The sequence below is a fragment of the Cetorhinus maximus genome, chromosome 25, assembly GCF_964194155.1.
Source record: "Cetorhinus maximus chromosome 25, sCetMax3.hap1.1, whole genome shotgun sequence".
In the NCBI taxonomy this organism is placed as follows: Eukaryota; Metazoa; Chordata; class Chondrichthyes; order Lamniformes; family Cetorhinidae; genus Cetorhinus; species Cetorhinus maximus.
In genome coordinates, this window is record NC_135903.1 from 33,377,677 (window position 1) to 33,402,493 (window position 24,817).

General features: G+C 42.8%; 1 protein-coding gene across 1 annotated transcript in view; it reads right to left on the reverse strand.

Moving 5' to 3' along the window:
• Positions 1–24,817, reverse strand: part of LOC144668038 (sodium channel protein type 4 subunit alpha-like) — a 91,573-nt gene that overhangs the window by 25,715 nt on the left and 41,041 nt on the right. Inside the window, exons 9-12 of the mRNA XM_078529769.1 lie at positions 23,541–23,714; positions 17,169–17,291; positions 13,795–14,079; positions 4,198–4,251 (exon numbers count right to left, since the gene is read on the reverse strand). Of these exons, the coding sequence (XP_078385895.1) occupies positions 4,198–4,251; positions 13,795–14,079; positions 17,169–17,291; positions 23,541–23,714 (636 nt within the window). The remainder of the gene's footprint in view (positions 1–4,197; positions 4,252–13,794; positions 14,080–17,168; positions 17,292–23,540; positions 23,715–24,817) is intronic.

Genomic DNA, 24,817 nt, shown 5'->3' on the forward strand with positions numbered 1-24,817 from the left:
GGAAAGCAGATGAGAAAAATATGTTTCAAGCGGATTAAGATGTAAACCGGTTGACATTGAATACCTAGTTTATAAGAAAGCATTTAATTATCAGCATTCTGCAGCTCTGCAGTGATACAGGCACAACAACAACTTACATAGCGTCTTTAAGGTAATGAAACGTCCAAAGGTGCTTCACAGGAGAATTATAAAACAAAATATGACACAAGGAGATATTAGGTCAGGTGACCATAAGGTTTTAAGAGGTGTTTTGAAGGAGGAATGTAGGGGGAAATAGGTGGAGAGGTATAGGCAGAAAATTCCAGAGCTTGGGGCCTAGGCCACTGAAGGCAGGGCCATCATGGTGGAGCAATTAAAATCTGGAATGCAGGAAGAGGCCAGAATTAGAGGAGGACAGATATCTCAGAGGATTGCGGGTTTGGAAAATATTACAGAGATAGGGAGGGGCAAGACCTCGGAGAGATTTAAAAAAGGGAAGAGAATTTGATTGGCCGGGAACCAATGTAGGCCAGTGAGCACAAGGTGATAGGGATGCCAGACGTAACAATTCATAAGTGAGCCCCCACCTGCCAGATGTCACTTAATATAGTTAAACATATATTACATGCCTAGGTAAGGCTAACAGCAAGTATGTACATGCCAGCAGGGTTGCGAATTTAAGGCTTGTTATAACCCACATTTTGGCAAAACAACCTTCAACAAAATTCAGTGCATTTAGAAGATTACTGTGCATTTGCAGATTAATTAATTGCAATGCAAACTTGTACATTTTATGCACTGGTATGTCTTTTCTAAGTCATTCATGTATAAATATATTTTCTATTTTATGATATTAACTGTCATAAGATTCTGTATTGTAGTGTATCTATATAGTGTTATCATGTTTGTATTCTGTATTACTGCAGAATAATGATTTTCAGGAGGAACTATATTGTACTATAGAACTTCAAGAGCATTACTGATTGGCCCATCTTAACCATATGACTATATGACCAATCTCATTCCAACAATCAATCCTAAAGAGCAAACAAGCATCCTTTTTCTTTTAAATTCTCTTTGCCCATACTTTCCATTATTTTACTTCACTTCAGTTCTACATTTTCAATGGATCACTTAAAGCTTCATATTTTAGAATTAGTTTGAGCAACCTTTCCTTTAAAACAATTGCATAATCAGCTCACAAACTACTCAGAATTGTTGTGCTTCTGAACCTCAATCTCCCTCTACTTTATGTGGTCCCAGCCCTGTGGGTTCTGTTGGCTGAATATTTGGGCTGGAAGGGGTGGGACCAGAAGTCTGAAAATACAGGTACTGGCTGATGTGCTGGTTTCCCCACACCATTTCTGGTGCTGGCCATTTTCACCAGGGCAGCGGGGGGAGGGTGAGCTTATGATTTTGCGCGCTCCCCAGTTAAGGCTAACTAAAGGTCTGAGGAGCTCATTAAGAATTGGTTAATGGATATTGAGGGATGGGGGCGCGTGCTGAGATTTTCACAGCGGCTCAGGCGCTGCATGTACTGTCTGGGACAGACTGGGTAAGGGGAGGTTGGCTCGCAATCTATCCATCTCCAGCTGGCTTTCTGGACTAGAACACGACAGACCAACAGTTTGGCAGTCATAGAGTCAGACAGCACAGAAGGAGGCCATTCAGCCCATCATGCCTGTACTGGTTGTTGGAAGAGCTATCCAGTTAATCACATTCCCTTGATTTTGCCTTATAGCTCTGCAATTTTTCCCTTTCAGGTATATGTTCATTGCTCTACAGAAAGAAAGATAGCACAAAAAAAATACATATTAGAACTATATACACTACAGATGTGGAAAGTATCAGAGATACAGTAGAGCAGTGATCTTCACTATTTTTCAAGCAAGGGCCACTTTAATAAAAAACCTGCAATGTGAGAACAATAGCGACTACTTTGCTAAATTATCATTGCTTACTCCTCCTTCATGAAGTAATGTTAGAGTGACGCGTGTAACTAAAACAAAATCACATATTATACTTAAAAATAAATACACATGTATTTATTGAAAGCTGTGATTGAATTCCTGAAAATCACAACTTTAAGTGAAATGACTTTAAGTGAATCATTGGTTCCCATAGGAATCAATGTTAAAACTGTCATTAGGTTCTGCAGGAACCTCCTTATCAGGGAAAAAAAAATAAAACGTATACTCTCTAAGTTGCAATATTCTACATTGCTAAATTCCTACATTGGTAGATGAAATAACTTTATATTTTTAAACTTATTTTATTTTAAAAGAAAAATATAAATTTCTACTTAAGCTACCTCCTGCCTGCCACCAATCCTGCTTCCTGATCCCCCTGATTGCTGCAGATCATCCTCCTCCTCCCCAACCCTCAGCATTGTGGTCACCCCCCCCCATCCCTGACCTTCGAGTTGTAGCCTCTTCCCCCTCTCTGACCCACCCTCCTGCAGAGCCTCCCACTCTCTGACTCACCCTGTCGCCGCTTCCTTCTCCTGGACTTATGTTCCTGTTCAAGATCCTGCTGCAACTCGGAGGTCGGTGGGTGACAAGAGGCTGCTCCAAAGTAGCACTAGGCCAGTCACACGGGAAACCACATTAAAACATTTTGCGACGCTCAATGAGGTTACAAGAAAGGGAGCGTCGGGGAGCTGCACTTAGTGAGGTTGGGAGCCTCCACGGGCTTGTGGGCCTTGCAATGAAGAACAATGCAGTAGAGAGAGAGGAGACCGAAGGAAGCACAGAATTATAGACAAACATCTAGAAATCTACACTCAAATCTGAGGGGACAGCTCTCAGCTGCCTTGATCAAACTGCCATCAGCCATAAACGTTAAAAAGATAATTATTGTGAGCAATAACAAGACCTTACTAATTCAACCGTCCTAATCAAAGCTTGTCTGATACAGCAAGATAATCCAACACTGACCTCTCACTCCTTTGAACCTGATAAACTCTTCTCTACCACATTCTCTGCTGCACTAAGGACTATTGCGTCTCCACCTCTTACCAAGAGAAAATGCCATGACTTCAGAGTTCCCATCTTGAATGAAAAAAATGAACTGGGATCTGCAGTCAATTTCACATCTAGCAAAAGGCTACATTCTGAACAGCCACCCCACCTCCCCAAAAAATTTGATTGATTCTGCATTTGAGTGAAATTGCTCAACAATAAACGGTTCTATTTTAGACTTTATGTGGAAAACATTAAAGGAGAAAGCTACACAACCGTGTGGAGTTTGACCAAAGAAAAAACATCTTCCAAAATTCTATTCTTTGTAAAAATTGGACTCAGAATTTAAAAACACATGAAAATTATACATCAGTTAACGTTTCGAGCCTCCATGGCCCTTCGGCAGAACTGCAGCATAGTTTCAACAAGGGACAAATATGAATTGGTTTAAGGTGGGTGGGGGGGGCGGGGAAGAGACACATTGAGGGTGTGGTGTGAGCAGATAATCCAAAGATGTCACAGACAAAAGGGTCAAAGAGGTGTTGAAGGTGGTGGTCTTTGTCTGAGAAAAGTGCTAATTAAGAATGGAAAACAGGATATTCAAAGTACAGCTCTAGTGGGGGTGGGGTGGAAAGACTAAAGGTTTTAGTTTTAGATTTAAAAATAATGGAAATAGGTGGGGAAAGAAGAATCTATATAAATTATTGAAAAAAAACGGGTGGGGGGGGAAAAGAAACGGGGTGGGGATGGGGGGAGGGGGAGTTTAAGATCTGAAGTTGTTGAATTCAATATTCAGCCCAGAGGGCTGTAAAGTGCCTAGTCGGAAGATGATGACTTGCTGAGTTTTTCCAGGTAATTCTGTTTTTGTTTTGTTTTGGATTTCCAGCATCCGCAGTAGCTTTTAGCTTTTTGTTTTGAAAATTATACATGTTGGATCATTGATCACAACTGTTCTGAGGACATAACTGTGAAGATACAATAGAATTTTTACATTGGTGAAGTGATATTCCAGTATCTACAGGTGCAGAAATGAGATGTATCGAATGCTCTGAGCATACACATTTTTCAACAGGAAGCCAATAAAAGGAAGTCATGGTTAACAATAGAGAGAGAGAAAAAGCAATCATATTTTCTCGCACTGCTTTTAATGGTGTGAGGTTTAAAACCATTGAAAGCATTCAATCACAATCAAAAATTAAATTTGTACAGTCTTGTGAATGTTTTAAATGAAAGCTTTTAACTGAGAGCAACTACTCACCTCACGCGAGTCAACAGCCGCATACATTATTTCCATCCAGCCTTTAAAGGTTGCCTATTGGGAACAAAATTAAGAAGACTGTGTACTACATCCTCAGTCAGAAGCTTTTTTTTTTCACATAGTTAATCAATATTAATGTTGGTTCCAAATAGTCAGTTTAAAATATAATAGACCTAATGATATCAGAATGCCTTGAACATTCAATATCATCATCGAGTTTTGCTGGCATAACTGATTTTATATATTGTTTAGCTTTACATTGTGTTCTGAATTATTTGCAACATAGATCAAGTAGAAATATTGTGATGAAAACTAATACAATCAGTAGAAATTTGTAACAAGATGGAAGGTCACAGACAAAAAGGATTCACTGCTGTATTATCGAATCTTAGAACTTACAGCTTTTGTGCCTGTGCTGGTTCTAGGTCTTCAGTTAGCGCTGTCTACTTTGATACCATTTCCTTAACATTCTGCAATCTTTCTTTACAAATACTAATCCAATTCCCTTTCACGTGTACTACTAGGTACTGAGTCTATGCCTTCTTCTTAACGGGTGTTAGTGGGTGACTTTATAGCATTTTATCTTACTATCCTTGGCTTGTTTTGGATTAGTTAATTTATTTCTAACTATTTTGAAGCCAATAACTTTGCTATTCTAAAGTGGGACGAACAGTGAAACGTTGAGTGTTATCAGTAAAGTTTGTTTTTGTTCTTTTTGCTTTGTGTATAGGTGTTATATAACTTGCTTTGGTCTATGTCTTGAACATTACCCTTTGAGAACTCTTAACTGGGCTATCAGGAGAGAGCAGCCCGAGAGAACGGTGCCCTCAAGACAACTGACCTGTATTTATCTTTTGACGTAAATTACCCTGCTGTGTGCTTTCAGCACTTGCTGAGTGGGATCTTCTCCCCTTTAAAAATGATCACCGGGCAGGATAATGTCCTGGTCCTGATCCCACACTTGCCAAATATGGCCAGAGGTCAGTCCCAATCAGAGGACCTGCAGCTTTGGAAGTGGAAGTGGAGGTGGCGCTGTAGGAGGAGGACCACGGGGGGTGTCTCCATCTCGAGGCACCTTCTGAAGAGGTTTGAACTTTTATGTAATCGATGGTGGCCACAGCTGTCAGGCCTCCAAAGGATGGCCTTTGGCTGCAGCTGTGGCCCGCTGATGCCTGTGGCTCCATCAGGGTTGTGGGAGGAGCTAAAACAGGCCTCACGGGCCGTCTGCCCAGCAGCCAGCAACTACTTCCAGGTGACTGCTGGTCTTCGGTCTTAGTGGTACTTTGGCAGTATCTCCAATCTATCCACAAATGGATACTTAATCGTTCAAATTGGCTACCCATCACTGCTGGAAATGTACCAGCTCCGACCTAATACAATGGGTTGAGAGGGGAGGTGAAGTGGAGAATAAGACTGGCAAGGAGAGAATATGAAAATAGAATGACAGTCAACATAAAACGGAACCTAAAAATCTTCTACAGCAATCTTTTTACAGGTGCAGGACGAGTCTAGAATATTTAAGGTACTTTGAATCAGTACCTACTCAGAAAGAGGAATCTGACAAAATATTGGTGGAATCGGAGAGAGTAGAAGCAATTGACTGGGTGAAAATTGAGAGGGAGGAGGTACTGGAAAGGCAGGCTATACTTAGCCTAGATATGTCACATGGTCCAGATGGCTTGCATCCCAGGTTGCTGAAGGAATTGCGGGTGGAAGGGTTTTCTGTAATCTTCCAATCTTCCCTAGATACAGGGGAAGTGCCAGAGGATTGGAGAGTGGCAACTGTGACATCCTTATTCAAGAAAGGATGTAAGGACAGTCCTAGCAATTGCAGGCCAGTTAGTTTCATGTCAACGGTGGGTAAGGTTTTCGAAACAATAGTCAGGAAAAAAAAATCAACAGGCTGTTGGAGAGGTTTGAGATAAATAAGGAGAGCCAGCACAGATTTGTGAATGTCAGATCATGCTTAATTAGTCTAATTGAATTTTTTGATGGCTGATGTGGTGGATCTTGTCTATATGGATTTTAAGAAAGCTTCGACAAAATACCATGTAAAATGCTCATAGAATAGGAGGATCAGTGTCCAATTGCATAAAATTTGGCTTAAGGGCAGACCACAGTAAATGGTTATTTTTCAGTCTGGAGGATACTCAACAGAAGTGTTCTCCAAGGGTCAATGCTTGGACCACTGCTTTTTTTTTTTGCAACATATAAATGACTTGCACCTTGGAATAAAGATTAGAATTTCAAAATTTTCCAATGATAACAAACTTGGAGGAATGGCAAACAGCGAGTATGATAAGAATTGCCTGCAACATGACATAGATAGGCTAGCAGAATGGGCAGACACGTGTCAGATGGAATTTGATATAGGGAGGTGCAAAGCAATGCATTTTGGCAGAAGGGATAGGGAGTAGCAATATATACTTAATGGCACAATTTTAAAGAATGTGTAGGAACAGAGGGACCTGAGGTGCATACGCATCAATCTTTGAAGGTGGCAGGACATACTGAGAGAGTGGTTAGCAAACATATGTGATCTCGGGCTTTATAAGTAGAGAAATTGAATATAAAAGATGCGAAGTTATGCTGACCCTTTATAAGCTCTGGTCAGGCCCCAGCTGAAGTATTGCATCCAGTTTTGGTCATCACACTTTAGAAAGCATGCGAGAGTTCCTGAGCAGGTTCAGAAGAAATTTACTACAATGGTTCCAGGGATGGGAGATTTTAGTTACAAGGTTGGAAAAGCTGGGGCTGTTCTCCTTGGAACCAAGGACATTTGATAAATCTGTAAAAGATTATGATATGTTTGGATAAGGTAGACATGGGAAAAACTGTTTCCATTAGCTACTAGTACAAGGGGGCACACATTAAGGTTTGGGCAAGCAATGCAGGAGATAGTTGAGGAAGAAGTTTTTGATACAGTGAGCAGTAATGACCTGGAACTCATTGCCCAGGAGGTGGAAGTGGAAACAATCAATGATTTCAAAAGGATATTGGATGGGCACCGGAAGGAAATAAACCTGCGGGGCTACAGGGATCGAGCAGGGGAGTGGGGCTGACTAGATCGCTCTGCAGACAGCCAGCATGGACTCGATAGGCCAACTGGTCTCTTTCTGTGCCATTAATGACTCTATGACATTATGATCCTATGGCCTTCCTTTCTAACATCCCTCCCAGTCCTGCCTTGGCAGACCAGGGCCCTTTGTTTTGATAATTGCAACATCCTGGCAGTTATTATCAGCCATAGCACCTGATACTGGAAAAATGCCTCCTGCAAAGTAACAAGTCAGAACTAACATTGATTGTATTAGCGCGCACACACACACACACACACACACACATATATAATATATATATATATGTTCTTAGAATATACTAAATATGTTGCATACAAATGCATTTCCTGCAAAAGACACAATTTTTAAAAACATTTTTGCGTGATGTCTTTTTCTACCAAGCCTGTCTCTCACGTTATTTTTGATTAAATTTATTTACTCATTTATTTACTTTCGATTGAGTCCTCCAAACCAGACCTCCAAGGTGGGTGATGCTTTTAGCTTACTTACTACTGGGACTTCCCAGTAAATCTCCAAGATAGATGGCATTGTGCTCTCTACTTTGAAGACACTAAATTAAGCTTGCAGCCCAATATTGCCTGACCCCCCTTCCTGCTGCCACTCTTGTGGCTGCCACTTTCTTCTTTATTATCATCAACAATGAGAACACCAACCCAGGCCCCCACCATTGTTGCCTCCCAATCCAAGACAGGACTACACTGTTCTTTACCATTCAACCTGGCTTCCAGCTCTTCAGTCATAAACTCCCCCTCTGTAACTAGACATGCAACTGCACTACAAGCCCACGTGTGATGTTGAGCTTCAAATACCCTCTCCCCCACAGTGCGATAAGCCACATCCAAACTGTGCTTTAAAAACAAAAGCAAAATACTGTCGACGCTGGAAATCTGAAATAAAAATAGAAAGTGCTGGAAATACTCAGCAGGCCTGGCAGTATCTGTGGAGAGGGAATGAGTTAACATTTTCAGTCGACTATGAATCTTTTTCAGAAGGTAGAAGGCAGGTAGAAATGTGATGGGTGTTATGCCATTTAAAAAAAAATATTCATTCACGGGAAGTGGGCATCGCTGGCTAGGCCAGCATTTATTGCCACCCCAAATTGCCCTCGAGAACGTGTTGGTGAGCTGTCTTCTTGAACTGCTGCAGCCCACATGGTGTAGGTATATCCACAGTGCTGTTAGGGAGGGAGTTCCAGGATTTTGACCCAGTGACAGTGAAGGAACGGCGATGTATTTCCAAGTCAGGATGATGAGTGGCTTGGAGGGGAACTTCCAGGTGGTGGTGTTCCCATATATCTGCCATCCTTGTCCTTCTAGATGGTAATGGTCATGGGTTTGGAAGGTGCTGTCTAAGGAGGCCTGGTGAGCTCCTGCAGTGCAACTTGTAGATGGTACACACTGCTGCCACTGTGCATTGGTGGTACAGGGAGTGAATGTTTATGGATGGGATGCCAATCAAGCGGCTGCTTTGTCCTGGATGGTGTCAAGCTTCTTGAGCATTGTGGGAGCTGCACTCAAACAGGCAAGTGGGGAGTATTCCATCACACTCCTAACTTGTGCCTTGTAGGTGGTTGACAGGCTTTGGGAAGTCAGGAGGTGAGTTATTCACCACAGGATTCCAAGCCTCTGATCTTCTCTTGTAGACACAGTATTCATATGGCTAGTCCAGTTCGGTTTCTGGTCATTAGTAACCCCCAGGTTGTTGATAGCAGAGGATTCAGCAATGGTAATGCCATTGTATGTCAAGGGACAATGGTTAGATTCCCTCTTGTTGCCTGGCACAAAAGAGCTGAATTCCAGAGGTGAGGGTAAAGTGACTGGCCTTGACAACAAGGCAGCATTTGACCAAACATAAGAACATAAGAAATAGGAACAAGAGTAGACCATTTGGCCTCTCGAGCCTGCTCCGCCATTCAATAAGATCATGGCTGATCTTCTTGTGCTTTGATTTCCACATTCCCATCTAACCCCGATAATCTTTGATTCCCTTGCCTAACAAGAATCTATCTGCCTCTGCCTTAAAAATATTCAATGACCCCCACCTCCACCACCTTCTGAGGCAGAGAATTCCAACGTCGTACAACCCTCTGAGAGAATTCTCCTCATCTCTGTCCTAAAAGGGCGACCCCTAATTTTAAAACACTGCTCCCTAGTTCTGGACTCAACCACAAGAGGAAACATCCTTTCAACATCCACCTTGTCAAGGCCATTCAGGATCTTGTATACTTCAATCAAATCACCCCTCACTCTTCTAAACTCCAGTGGAAACAAGCCCAGTCTGTCCAACCTTTCCTCGTAAGACAACCCACTTATTCCAGGTATCAATCTAGTAAACCTCCTTTGAACCACCTCCAATGCATTTACATCCTTCCTTAAATAAGGAGACCGACCTATCTTTGTGTCATCTGCAAATTTAGCTACCATGTCTTCACTCCCCTCATCTAAGTCATTGGTGTAAACTGTAAAAAGTTGAGGCCCCAGTACAGACCCCTGTGGGACTCCACTCATCACACCCTGCCAATCAGAAAAAGACCCATTTATGCATACTCTCTGTTTTCTGCCAGCCAGCCAATCTTCTATCCATGCTAATATGTTACCCACTACACCATGTGCTTTTATTTTCCGTAATAATCTTTGATGTGGCACCTTATCAAATGCCTTCTGGAAACCCAAGTGCAGTACGTCTACAGGCTCCCTTTTATCCACTGCGCATGTTACTCTTTCAAAAAACTCCAATAAATTGGTTAAACATGATTTTCCTTTCATAAAACCGTGCTGACTCTTCCCTATTGCCTTGAGCTCTTCTAAGTGCCCAGCTATAAACTCCTTAATGATCGATTCTAATAACTTCCCCACAACAGACATCAAGCTAACTGGCCTATAGTTTCCTGTTTTCTGCCTCCCTCCCTTCTTGAATAGAGAGGTCATATTTGCTACTTTCCAATCCGATGGAACCTTTCCAGAATCTAGTGAATTTTAGAAAATTAACATCAGCGCATCGACTACCTCATTAGCCGCCTCTTTTAAGACCCTAGGATGTAGTCCATTGGGACCTGGAGACTTGTCAGCCCCCAGCTCCATCAATCTGCTCAGTACCGTTTCCCTACTGATTTCAATTTCACCAAGTTCCTTTCTCCCATTCACCTCCTGATTTGCAGTTATTATTGGAATGTTTTTTGTATCCTCTGTGGTGAACACAGAAGCAAAATATTTCTTCGTTTCTTCAGCCATTTCCTTATTATCTACTAATAACTCCCCACTGTCACCCTCTAAAGGACTTACTTACTTCACTTACTCTTCCTTTTTAAATACCTATAGAAACTCTTGCTATCCATTTTTACATTTCTAGCTAGCTTCCTCTCATACTCTAATTTCTCTCTCCTGGTTAACCTTTTAGTCAGCCTCTGCTGTTCTTTATATTCTGTCCAATCATCTGTCCTGCCACTCATCTTTGCGGAGTTGTACGCTTTTTCCTTAAGTTTGATGCTTTCCTTAACATCTTTAGTTAACCACTGATGGTTGGTTCTTCGCCTTAGGATTTTTCTTTATAGTAGAAATGTACTTATTCTGAATACTCTGAAATATCCTCTTAAATGTCTGCCTCTGCTTCTCTACTGATCTATCCTCTAGCCTCAGTTCACTTCAGCTAGCTCAACTTTCATCCCCACATAGTTGCCCTTAATTAAGTTTAAGATATTAGTCTTAGACCCAATCTTTTCCCTTTCAAACTTGTTGTAAAATTCAATAATATTGTGGTCACTGCTACCTAGGGGTGCCTTTACTCTGAGGTCATTAATTAATCCTGCCACATTACACAATACCAAGTCTAATATAACCTGCTCTCTGGTTGGTTTCAGAACATGCTGCTCTAAGAAACTATCTCAAAAACATTTTAAGAACTCCTCATCCAGGCTACTACTGCCAATCTGATTTTTCCAGTTTGTGTGTAAATTAAGATCACCCATGCTTGTTGCTGTCCCTTTATCACAAGCACACAATATTTTTTCTTGAATACTTTGGTCTGTAGACCACTCCCACTAATGGCTTTTCCCCCTACTATTCCTTACCTCCACCCAAACCGATTCTACATCCTGATCTCCTGAACCAAGATCATCTATAACAATGCACCAATGCCCTCTTTGATTAACAGTGCTACCCCTCCACCTTAACCTAGCTTCCTATTCTTCTTCAATATCATGTACCCCTCAATATTAAGGACCCAATATTTGTCGTCCTGCAGCCACTTCTCTGTATTTGCTATCAGATCATATTTATTTACTTCAATTTAGGCCATCAATTCATTTACTTTGTTATGAATGCTACACGTATTCAGATAGAGAGCCTTCAGTTTTGTCTTTGTCACCTTTGTCTTGACTGTTGATGTTCTTAGGTTTTTTCTCTGTTTCTTCCTGCCATTCCCTGACCCTCATTTCTCATATTACCTTTTTACTCTTCTGTCTTGACTCTACACCGTGAATTGCTACCTCTACCCAAGCTTGATCCCTCACCCCTCTTGTTTAGTTTAAAGCCTCCTCTACTTCCCTTGTTATGCGATTTGCGAGGATGCCCATCACAGCATGGTTCAGGTGTAAACCATCCTAATGGTACAGCCCCCACTTTCCCCAGTACTGCTGCCAGTGCCCCACAAACCGGAACCCACTTCTCCCACACCAGTCTTTGAGCCACACATTCGTCTCTCTAATCTTATTTGCCCTATGCTAATTTGCACGTGGTCCAGGTAATAACCCAGAGATTATTACCTTTGAGGTTCTGCTTCTTAATTTGGTGCCCAGCTTCTCATACTGATTTTGCTGAACCTCTTTCCTAGTTCTACCTATGTCATTGGTACCTACATGGACCACAGCAACTGGGTCATCCCCCTCCCACTGCAAGTTCCTCTACAGCCCAGAGCAGGTGTCTCGAACCCTGGCACTGGGCAGGCAACATAGCCGCCTGGACTCTTGCTCCTTGCTGCAGAGAACAGTGTCAATCCTCCCCACTATATTATCCCCTACTACCACTATATTCCTTTTTGCTCCCCCCATTCGAACGGCTTCCTGTACCACAGTGCCATGGCCAGCCATGGCACTGTGGTACTGAGTGATGCCATGACAGAGTGTGGCATCAAAGAGCCGTAGCAAAACTGGAGTCAATGGGAAGGGGAAGGAGTGGCACAAAAGTTACTTGCAACTTTTCAGCTCAAGCCTGGATATTGTCAATTGTCACCCAGTCAGTGTTTGGTCTCGCCATTGTAGAGGTGACCACATTGCGAGCAGTGCATACAGTATACTAAATTGAAAGAAGTACAAGTAAGCAGTGTTTTACAACCAGTTTCAGACCATGCCTCTACCTGCTCTCTACCAATTGGAACATCTGCTCTATCATCTTCCGTTGCATCCATTATCAATTGATAAAGATCAGGCCTTCAAACACAAAAATCAGCAGTGAATGCAAGTTCCAAATATACACAGCAGGAAACAGAAACTCCAATATTACTCATGCTGGAACACCTGGTGCATTAGGGCATGAAGTGGGGAAGGAGCAAAGTTGGCCAGGTACCATTCCTGGTGAGCGACTGTTGGGCATCAGTCAGCTGATTCCCAGCCCACAGAGTTTGGAGTCACAGCTGGGAAGACTAAAACTTGAGTTGACCATATGATCCAGTAGCATGAAATTCTGCTACCCCTGCCTCTGTGCCCATTCTCCTGGGGGCCTAAAAATTCAGCCCTAAATGTTGTCTTTTGGTAAAGTTGGTTGATAAATCATAGGCCATATATGCTGTTCTAATCCTTGTATAGTTCTTCAATTTTATATGTTCGTTAAGGTTAATTATCAAAACCTCCCATTTTGGGAAGCGGGGAAGTGAAGTTAGTTGTAGCATAAGGGGGTCTCTGCAGTGCAGGCTGAGGAAATGAGAGACAAATTGAGGCAGAGTGCATAATTATCATGTAGCAAGTTTGTGTAGGCAATTTTCATTATAAATGTAGACAGAGGAATTTATAATGTTCCACTTGACAGGAAGTGCACACGGATGCAATTTTAAAAATATATAATAAGACATAAATGTTTATTCGAATCAACACCAACTTTGCAATTTTTGATTCACAAAATTGATGCATGTATTCATGGCACAAACCAAAATTCAAGATAATTTTCCAAGTAAGTGAATGATGCCATAGCTTTAGAGTCTTACTGATGGTTAATTTAACTCTATTACACTTCATATGCTGGGAATTGTTATAAAGATATAGATGAGGCAGTATGTGCTTCAGTAGGTTATCTGATAATGAAAGATCATCACAACTGAATCCTGTCCTCACTCATTTTTTGTACAAGCACATTGTCCAGCAGGCTAGTGATGAGAACTCGGAACTCTGTCCGATTTTCCCACCCCTTCAGTCAGAGGCACCATGGACAACTGAATTCCCCCAATGGCCACCTTGGCTGACCGTTAATGTCAGTGCAAACATTAAACTAAGTAAATCATCTATTGCCACAAATGTATGCTTATCACTTACCACCTGAAGTAAGGATAGATATCCTTGACCAACATTGTCAAAGTTGACCTTCAAGTTGACCCATCGCACTTCATCGGGCATCGTTGAGATGTAATCCTCGCAATCACTACGGTTATTTATTTGGCTAATGGGAAACATTTCAGAGGTTGTGGTGTTTATGCACTTGAAAAACTTTCCAGCAAACAAGTTCACTCCCATTATACTGAAAATCAGCCAGAAGATGAGACAAACCAATAGCACATTCATGATGGATGGGATGGCACCGACCAGTGCATTGACAACCACCTATAAAGACACAATAAAAACTACGGGATGTAAAATACATCCAACCAATTTCCACCAAATATACAGCTAAGAAAATACTAACTTGCTGTCTTGTTATTACATAGTATTTACAGAACAAAAACAGACCATTCAGCCCAATTGGTCTATGTTGATGATTATGCTCGACATGAGCTTCTTCCCACCTTACTTCAAATCACATTATCAACAGATCCTTTTTTCTTCTATCATGTATTTATTTAGCTTCCCCTTAAATGTATTTATGTTCCCTTTTGATTGCTCCTTGTGGTAACAAATTCCACATTGTAACCATTCTCTGAGTAAAGATGTTTCTCCTAATATCTTTATTGGATAAATTAGTGGCTGTGGCATCTGTACGGTCTCTTGTTTTGAACGTAAGAACATAACAAATAGGAGCAAGAGTAAGCCATTCTGCCATTCAGTCGGATCATGGCTGATCTTCTGTCTCAACACCACCTTCCAGCCCACTTTCCATACCAAAAATCTGCCTATCTCAGCCTTGAATGTACTCTACGGCGTAGAGAATTCCAAAGATTCGCAACTCTCTGAATAAAGAAATTTCTCCTCATCTCAGTCCTAAATGATCAGCCCCTTATCCTGCAACTGCGTCCCCATGTTCTAGATTCCTCCAACCAGGGGAAACAGCCACTCAGAGCCTACCCTGCAAAACCCCTTCGAAACCTTGTATGTTTCAATGAGATCACCTCTCATCTTTCCCAACTCCAGAGATTAAAGGCCCAATTTACTCAGCCTCTCATCCCAGAAACTAATCTAGTGAACCTTCACTATACTGCCTTAAAGGCAAGCATATTCTTCCTTGCATATAGAGACCAAAACGGCACACAGCACTCCAGGTGTGATCTCACCAATGATCTTTACAATTGTAGCAAGATTTCCTTATTCTTGTTCTCCAATCCCCTTGCAGTAAGGGCCAACGTGCCAGTTGCCTTCTAATTGTTTGCTATACCTGCATGCTAACTTCCTGTGTTCCTTGTATGAGTACATGCAAGTCCCTCTGAACATCAACATTTAAAAGTTTCATATCTTTTTAAAAATATTGTTTTCTATTCATAATGTCAAAGTAATTGACTTCACACTTGCCCACATTATTCTCTGTCTGCCATCTTGTTGCACACTCATCTGAACTGTCACTAGCTCTTTACAGATTCTATGAGACAATCTCACAGTTTACATTCCCACTAGGTTTTGTATCATCAGCGAACTTGGATACATTATTCTTGGTCTCTTTGTCTAGGTCATTACTAGTGATCGATTGTGGACCCTCCACCAGTGGAAACACCTTCTGTATTGAACCCCAGTGCTTTACTTTCATTTTAAAATGTCTAGCTAAGAAAGATTACACAGCATTCCAATTTGCTTCGTAATTCCGCTGTAACACCCTGCAGTAGATTTTCAATTTATTTGCCACTTATTATATAAAAAACACTGCACTTTCACTTAAATGAATGAAAATGAAAACAAGTAGTTTCTGTGATGAGTGGCTAATCTGCAACATTAGTTTTGAACAAAGTGGCAAGTTGAAAATCTATCACATTGTGCTCTCAGAAACTACAGGGATATTTGAGCATTGCATTTAACAGTTTAGATTTCAACCACCATTCACAATCTCCCTCAGACAGCAGGTGCTAGTCATGGGGAAAAGCTGCATCAAAGCCACCTGGAGTGGAGGAGCTGTGGACTTTTGCTTGCAATGGAGAACCCCTAATGGTAGACAGCGAGCAAGGTGGTCTGCCCCCATTGGGGTCTGTCTACCAGTTCAACACCTTCCAGGGTCATATATTCCATGCTTCCCTCTCTCTCTCTGCTGTTCTGTTGTAACTATGGGCAACATTTTACCGTTCCCTACCAGCGGGTTTGTGGAGGTGTGGGGGAGGGGCATGTAAAATGGCACCACCCTCCAGCCCACCCCATCTTGTCTGCAATTTTACATGGGACAGGCAAGGCCTAGGCTAGCCTGCCTGCCCTTGCCCAATTCCTGTCCAGCCTCAATTTTCAGGCAGGTGCGAGGGGTTCAGGAGCAAGGGGGAAGCTTAGGGAGCCACCCAGCTCAGGCCCTGGGCGGGAAGGGTGCGCGGGCCTCTCCACCAATGGTCTTGTTTCCCCCACAGGTGCTTCCTCTCCTCTTGTCCTGTCCACCAACACCCCTATCCCCCTTTGCCAACCAACCCCCTGCCCCAGGCCTCACCTCCCCTCCCTGCACTTACCAGGTCCCATACTCCGGGACTTAGACTCTGGGGACTGCTTGTAGTCCCAGCAGGAGCCGCTACTGCTTCTGCTGCTGCTCAGATTACATTGCTGCCAGCTATTGGCTGGTAGGTCTCTGAGCTGACACTTCGTCCTGAGTGAGGGGGGGAAGTTCTATCTCCAACCAATTGCTGCAGGGCAACCAGAATCAGCGAGGATTTGTTCCTCGTTGACTCCTTGGGCATGGGGCAGGAAAACCCATCATCCGAAAAACCTTGTCCTATGTACATCTTCACTGACTTTAGTTTCTATACTTGTCTCATTATCACCCACTTTTGTGTTGCATCATCGTCGCTTTTGTCAGTTAATTATTTCTGCCCTCCACCCGATCAAGGATCTTCCCCTTTTGTTCTTTCCCTCCACCCTCCCCCTCACCCTACCACCTTTTCACTGGCTCTGCATTTGTTTAAAAGCCGTTCATCTCTAACACCTTCCATTACTCATGACGGATCATTGACTTGAAATGCTAATTCTGTTCCTCTCATCACAGATACTGCCCTGTAGAGTGTCCAGCACTTTTTGTTTCTAATCTTTGATATAAACAGCCCAACAGCCATTTATATCACTGCTCTCCCCAAATCGAAGGTACATTGCGAAGCTTAGGAAGACCAGCATATAAGACACAGGATGACTCTTTTTGAAATGACTCTTTCATTAAATCTTTTTTAGTTTTCAAGCACCACAAAAGAAACCACAGCCTGGTTCATGGAAGATTAACTGATTCTTTCTAAATAATGCAACAAAGAGAACACTTTTCAGCAACTCTGACTGATTGATTCATTTGAGTGAAATTGAGATTAATTTACCCTCATTCCCTCAAACCGTGACAAAGCTCGGAGTGGTCGCAAGGCTCTCAGAGTCCGGAGGGATTTAATAGGTCCTATTTCATCATAGCCAAGGATCTTTGCAGTCAGGCTGATCAAAGACACCTTAAAGGAAAGGAAATAGAAAAGTATAAGCTTTCAGTCCACTCTTACAGCTGGTTACCTTTTCCAGATACATACAGTAACAACTAATTTTCACCTTTCACACATTATAATAATGAAGAAAAAGTTATTCAGATATCAACTAAACAGATTCTCATGTACCTCTGATGTGTTATTTGTCAACATTATTAATATATCATTAAACGTGCGAAATATAATCCTTTGCGCTGAACAACAGTATATAGGAGCAGATGCACCACACAAAGAAAGATCTGATGAAAGATCATCAACCTGAAATATGAATTCTGTTTCTCTCTCTTTAGATGTTGCCAAACCTACTGAGTATGTCCAGGATTTTCTGTGTTTATATCATTGGAAAATAATTGGTATAAAGATTGAGAATGATTCATAGAATAAAATTATTTTGAATGAATGTTTGTTTTGTTCACTTCACTGTTTTGTGGGGTATGGTATTGCATTGAGTATTGTACTGGACTAGCAACTTATAGGGACATTGAAACATAGGACTAGGAGTGGTCCACGTAGCCCCTCAAGTGTGTTGCACTATTCAATGAGATGATGGCTGATCTGTGGCCTAACTCTATGTAACTTGGCATTCGTATCTCCAAATTCCGCACGGCAAACTCTAAAATTGAAATCAATAACTCAGGTAATTTATGGGTTAGCACTAGGAATTAAAAAAAACACAAAGCTATTGTTTTGTGTTTAAAATGCAATAAGTTCATCAATGTTTCTGAGGAAGGAAGCCAGTCACTCCTGTTTGGTCCAACCTACATATGACTGCAGTCCAACTCTACATGATTGATCCTTCCTCCGACATCTATCTGACTGACACGTGACTCCAATCTGTAGTATGTGGTTCACTCTTAACATTCAGTTATAAAAATAACCATTGAATCATGGTAAGTGCATTACACAGAATTGCTTCAACCAGAAATGCCAACTAGATGACCCACTTCCTCCTCCTGAGGTTCTCAGCCTAATAGATGCCAGTCTTCAGCAAATTTGACCTACTCCATGCAATATCAAGAAATGGCTTGAATGTATGAGATACAGCAAAGGCTAGCAACCTTGACGACATCCTGGCTATAGAACTGAAGACTTGTGCTCCAGAACTAGCCACACCTCTAGCTAAGCTGATCCAGTACAGCTCTGCTCTTCTTCTTAGGCAGCCCCTTGGGATCAAGGATGACTTGCTTCCACTGCAATTTGACGGATTTGAAATAACTAATAGGTCCAATGTGCAATCTGCAGATTCTGTCACATGTGGGGCAGGTGTTGGGTAGAATTGTTGTTTGGAGGTTTATGCACTCCCTCTAATGCTTCAACTCCACCTCTGCATGTTCCCAAAAATATCTTTCAGTGAGTTCAGTTCCTCCTGAATGAGCCTTCTCCATTTTGGTCACTCACAAGCCAGGGTCTCACATGAGTCAGTGGGTATGTTTGACCTCTTCAGGGATGCTTTGAGGACATCCCTAAAGTTGTTCTCCTGGCAGTCTCCTACCTTTACCAATTTCTGAGTGGAGCAATTGCTTTGGGAGTCTGGTGTCAGGCGACATGTCGGCATGTCCTGCCCAGCGGAGCTGGTTTTGAGTGATTAAGGCCTTGATGCTGGGCAAGTTGGCTTGGGAGAGGACACTGCTTTTGAACTGCCTTTCCTGTCACTGGATTTGGAAAATCTTGTGAAGGCACCACCGGTGAAACTTCTCCAGTGCTTTGAGGTGCCTGCTGTATGTTGTCAAAGTCCCTGAAACATATAGGAACATGTGGAGCGCTGCTGCCCAGTAAACCATGATCTTAGTCTCATGTCTGAGATCCTAATCCTCAAATATTCTATTCCTCAGTTGGCCAAAAGCTGAGTTGGCAGTTGGCTGAGAGGCGATGATGAATTTTGCTGTCTATGCCTGCCTTTGTTGAGACTTCCAAGGCACAGAAAATGGTCCACATTATCCAGGATCTCGCTGCTGATCTTATTGACGGGGGTGGGGGGGTGCGGGTGGAGGAGGTGTTTTGCTGTGAGAGCTGCTCAGAAGAGGACATTAATTTTCCAGGCATTTAGTAGAAGTTTCTGAGTGAGGCAACTCAAGCGATATCTGCATACTGAAGCTCAATGACTGAGGTTGGAATGGTTTTGGTTTTGGATTGAAGAGTTAGCTTGAACAGTTTCCCATCTGTTCTGTTGATTATCTCCATATCTCTGGATAATTTCCTGGAGATTAGGTGCAGTATTGCAGCGAGGAAAATGAATAAGAGCAATGACCACAGCCCTGTATGACCCCAGCTTTCACTGAAATAATGTTTGTGGTAGTTCTGTGGGTGAGGATCACAGTTTGCATTTCATTGTGGTGTAGGCAGAGGATGGTAACAAATTTCTGAAGGCAGCTAAATTTGAGGAGGATCCTCCATAATCCTTCGCGGTTGACAGAGGCAAGGGTTTTTGTGAGGTTGAAAAAGGCTATGTGCAGTGGTTGGTGCTGTACCTTGCACTTTTCTTGAATTTTCTGCACAGTAAAGATCATGTCTGTGGTGGATCTCGATGGGTGAAACTTTGCACTGTGATCACGAAGGGAGTTCTTCGTCCGCTGGCTGGAGCCGGTTCAGGAGGACCCTTGCAATGATCTCCCCAGCTGTGACAGACAACAGGGAGACTCCTCTGTAGGTACTCCAATAGGACTTGTCTCCCTTCTTGAATATAGTCTCGATCACAACGTCCCTGACATCCCCCAGCATGCACTCCTCTTCCCAAATGAAGGACATGAGGTTATGCAGCTATGCAGGAGTGTATCTGTACCATGTTTCAGAATTTAAGCAGGGATCCCATTTGCTCTGGGGGCTTTGTTATTTCTCAGCTGTCATTAACAGCTTTTTCAATTTTGCATTGGACAAGGGCGGTGCCGAGACTGAGCTGGACTGAGTATTGAAGAATGGTGTGGAGGATGTTTGAGTCGAAGACAGAGTGTCGGTTGGGGAATTCTTCAAAATTTTCTCCCCAGTGAGCACTGACTATTTCCCCGTCCTTGATGAGCTCCCCTCCATGCCCTGGCTCTCAGTGGGGTGGGACTTTGTGTGTTTGGGCTATCGATCATCTTGACAGTGCTGAACAAATTGTGCATGTTATTGGCGTCCCCGAGTTGTTGGGTCTCCATCACTCCTTCTACCCCCCATTTGTTCTTTATGTTACAGGCTATAAGCTGTACTGCTGTCTTCAGCCACTTGTAGGACTGTTGTTTTTCTCTTGAGCCATGGTGAAGTTTCCAGTCAATGAAAGCTTTACGCTTACACGAGGTTAGGTCCTGTATCTCTTTGTTGTTTTCATCAAACCAGTCATGTTTCCAGGAAAGACCAAGGTCCAATTCGCAAGTGCTTGTTATGGTGGACTTTAGGGTTGAGCAGGCGCTATGGGCACTCCATCACTCCTGGTGGCTGGAGGTTGAGAGGTTGGCAGTGTGAGGCTCAGACTGAGAAAGGCTGCCTTAGTGGGATCTTTGAGGCTTTTGATGTTAATTTTCTTGTGGAATTGCTTTTGTTGCTTCCGTTGCTTGGGGGGCAGGCTGATGGGAGATGTAGATTGGATAAGGCGGTGACCAGTCCAGCAGTTATCGGTGCCTGTCATGGCGTGGATAATGTGGACACCTCTGTGGTCCCTTGCTTGAACTATGACGTGGTCAAGCTAGTGCCATTGCTTGGACTGTGGGTGTTGCCATATGGTCTTGTGCTTGTCTTGTTGGTGGAACCTTCCTCCACTGTCGCTGGGTCAAAATCTTGGAACTCCCTTCCTAACAGCATTGTGGCTGTTCCTAAACCACATGGTCTACAGCAGTTTAAGAAGACAGCTCACCACCATCTTCTCAAGGGCAGTTATTGATGGACAATGAACACTGGCTTAGTCAGTGATGCCCACATCCCATGAATAAATAATAAAGGCTGTTAGTTATGATAAGTTCATGTTCCAGACATTTTACCAGGGGGACAACCCCATTAAAGTATGCTTTCCCCTCTCCTTCCTTGTCTATCACACCCTTTCAGAGTTTTGCATCCTTCCTGACTCTGAAGTTGAAATCTCCAAGAAGGATCTCGGGCTAGGGATTGCTCGAGGACAGCGTAGAATTCCTCCTTGGTCTCTCGTCTGTTGCCTCAAGTGCAGGAGCATATGCGCTGATGACAGTGGCATGCTGAGTCCTCATTTGGATGAGCCGGGTAGTCATGAGGCACTCGCTTATCCCACAGGGGAAGTCACTGAGGCGTAAGTGAAGCTAATTTTTGATAAAGAATCCCAACCCGTGGAGGTGTCATTCCTCTTCTGGAAGGCTCTTCCAAGATGTACCCACCACCTTGTTCCTTCAGTTAGCCTTCTCTTGCACATCATGTCTCTCTTAGGGCGGCAATGCGTTCCCGAGCTATGATGGTGGCATGGCGTTCAGGTCTGTCACTGTCGGGGTTGTCCATGAGGGTCCTGATGTTCCTGGTCCCAAATTTCATTTTGATGAGTGGAAGATGCCTGTGTACTTTTTTTTTTAACATGAGGTGGTTGTGCATACCACAAGGTCTCAGCACTGAGACGAATGGAGGTCAAGCTCTACTCTGAGACATTAGCATGATCTGTGCATGTTCATACACAGATGTGTATGTAACCAGTGGCCAGGAACATGAGGCTAAAAAACCAGTCGAACTAAGAGCCAGACACAGGCTCCGTAGGAATCTGAAGTCCAGGACAGTTCCAACATTGGCATCTATCCAACAATGTGAAAAATTGTCAAAGCATGTCCTGTCTATAAAAAACAGGACAAATCCAATCCGCCCAATTGCTGCCCCATCAGTCTATTCTCAATCATCAGCAAAGCGATGGTAGCTGCCATCAATCGTACTATCAAGCAGCACTTGCTCAGCAATAACCTGCACATTGATGCTCTGTCCGTGTTATGTCAGTGCCACACAGCTCCAGATCTCATTACAGCCTTGGTCAAAACATGGACAAAAGAGCTGAATTCCAGAGGTGATGTGAGAGTGACTGCCCTGAACATCAAGGAAGCATTTGACCAAGTGTGGCATTAACGAACCCTTGCAAAACTGAAGTCAATGGGAATCGGGGGAAAACTCTCCACTGGTTGGAGTCATATAGCATAAAGGAAAATGCATGTGGCTGTTGGAGGCCAATCATCTCAGCTCCTGGACATCACTGCAGGAGTTCCTCAGGGTATGTCCTAGGCCCAACCATCTCCAGCTGCTTCATCAATGATCGTCCCTCTACACTAAGGTCAGAAGTGGGGATGTTCGCTGATGATTGCTGTTCGATTCACAGCCCCTCAGATACTCTCCACTTGCCTGGATGAGCACAGCTCCAACATTGAGATAATATGATAAGTGCTATATAAATGCAAGTACTTCATTTCCTTTTAGAAAAAGCTGTCAAATGGGCACATATTTAACAAATCACCTCAGCATGTTTATATTTGAACTGAGGATCTTGGCTCCTCCTTCAAGCAAAATGCTCTATAAGGAAGTGAACATTCACGAAAACAATGTACTAAATTAATTTAGGGTATGATTTTGGTGAGTGGCACTGATTTTTAACCTCTGAAACACTGTGATAGAAAAAAAACTAAATTGCCAACAAAACAGATTCCTTTTTATCACCTAAGGGAAGTAAAGGTCAGGGTTAGGGTTACAATACTTTGGCCCCAATTCTATAACCAGAACTCCCTTTATATGTGACTCCCACTTGGGATTAAGATCAGTGAATATACCCTCCTATAATTAGATGGGCTTATGAACTGTCTCATTTTTAAGAACAAATATAGCTCTATGGTGCGAATCGGATGTGAATCCATAACTTGCAGTCTTTCGTATGTACCCAGAATTCAGGCATCTAATTAGCAACCTCTCAATCTTGGTGATCAGAAACGCCACTCCTAAATTCCGCTCATGTCAACAGACCAAACCAAACTGAATAAGGCCAACTTGGTCAAATTTGTACTAGGCTAACCTGGGCTGATATAATTTTGTAATGTTGTTGACAGTATTTGAGAGGAATGGTACATGGGATGCTTTGGTTCTACATGGATCAGGACGAGTAGATGATAACTTCACACATTGAACCAAGTTAAAATAATGTGATTTTATAATCAGTTATTTAGGACTGAATCATCGTGAATGGTTAATTTAAATTAAACCGGGGTTTAATTCCCACCTTCCCAAGTAGGTTATTGTTTCTTAGGTTCTAGGAATACTTACATCAACAATTAAAAAGTCTAGCCAGCACCATGCATTAGTGAAGTATGTCTTGAATCCATATGCAGTCCATTTGAGCAGCATTTCCACCACAAAGATATATGTGAAGACTTGGTCAGCGTACTCGAGCAGTGTCTTAACCACCTTTCTGTTTTCAATGTATATGTCTTCAAATGCCTGCAAGCAAATAAACAGTTTAGGCCTCTGTTCCCAAGAAGCTAAATTAAAACATTATAACACAATTATTTAATTTATTGTTGAAACGTAATGGGCCAAATCTTCTGGTCTCTGGATCATTGGAAACCATATGTACAACTGAAAATGTGTATCAGGACCCCATGGATGTCCTGACGCATGCACTTACATGGGAATTGCCCAGAAAGTTTAGGCTTCCAATGGGCAATTTGACCAAGTGTGCCATCAAGGAGCACTAGCAAAACTGGAGTCAATGGGAATTAGGGGGAAAACTCTCCACTGGTTGGAGTCATACCTAGTGCAAAGGAAGATGGTTGTAGTTGTTGGAGGTCAGTCATCTCAGTTCCAGGACATCACTGCAGGAGTTCCTCAGATTAGTGTCCTGGGCCCAACCACCTTCAGCTGCTTCATCAATGACCTTCCTTCCATCATAAGGTCAGAAGTGGAGATCTTCGCTGATGATTGCACAATGTTCAGCACCATTCACAACTCCTCAGATACTGAAGCAGTCCACGTCCAAATGCAGCAAGACCTGGACAATATCCAGGCTTGGGCTGACAAGTGGCAAGTAACATTCGTGCCACACAAGTGCCAGGCAATGACCATCTCCAACAAGAGAGAATCTAACCATCATCCCTTGACATTCAATGGCATTACCATCACTGAATCCCCCACTATCAACATCCTGGGGGTTACCATTGACCAGAAACTGAACTGGACTAGCCATATAAATACTGTGGCTACAAGAGCAGGTCAGAGGCTGGGAATGCTGCAGCGAGTAATTCACCTCCTAATTCCCTAAAGCCTGTCCACCATCTATAAGGCACAAGTCAGGAGTGTGATGGAATACTCCCCACTTGCCTGGATGAGTGCAGTTCCCACAACACTCAAGAAGCTTGATACCATCCAGGACAAAGCAGTCCACTTGATTGGCACCACATCCACAAACATTCACTCCCTCCAATGCCAATGCACAGTAGCAGCAGTGTGGACCATCTGCAAGATGCATTGCAGGAATCCACCAAAGCTCCTTAGACAGCACCTTTTAAACCCACGACTACTAGCATCTAGAAGGACAAAGGCAG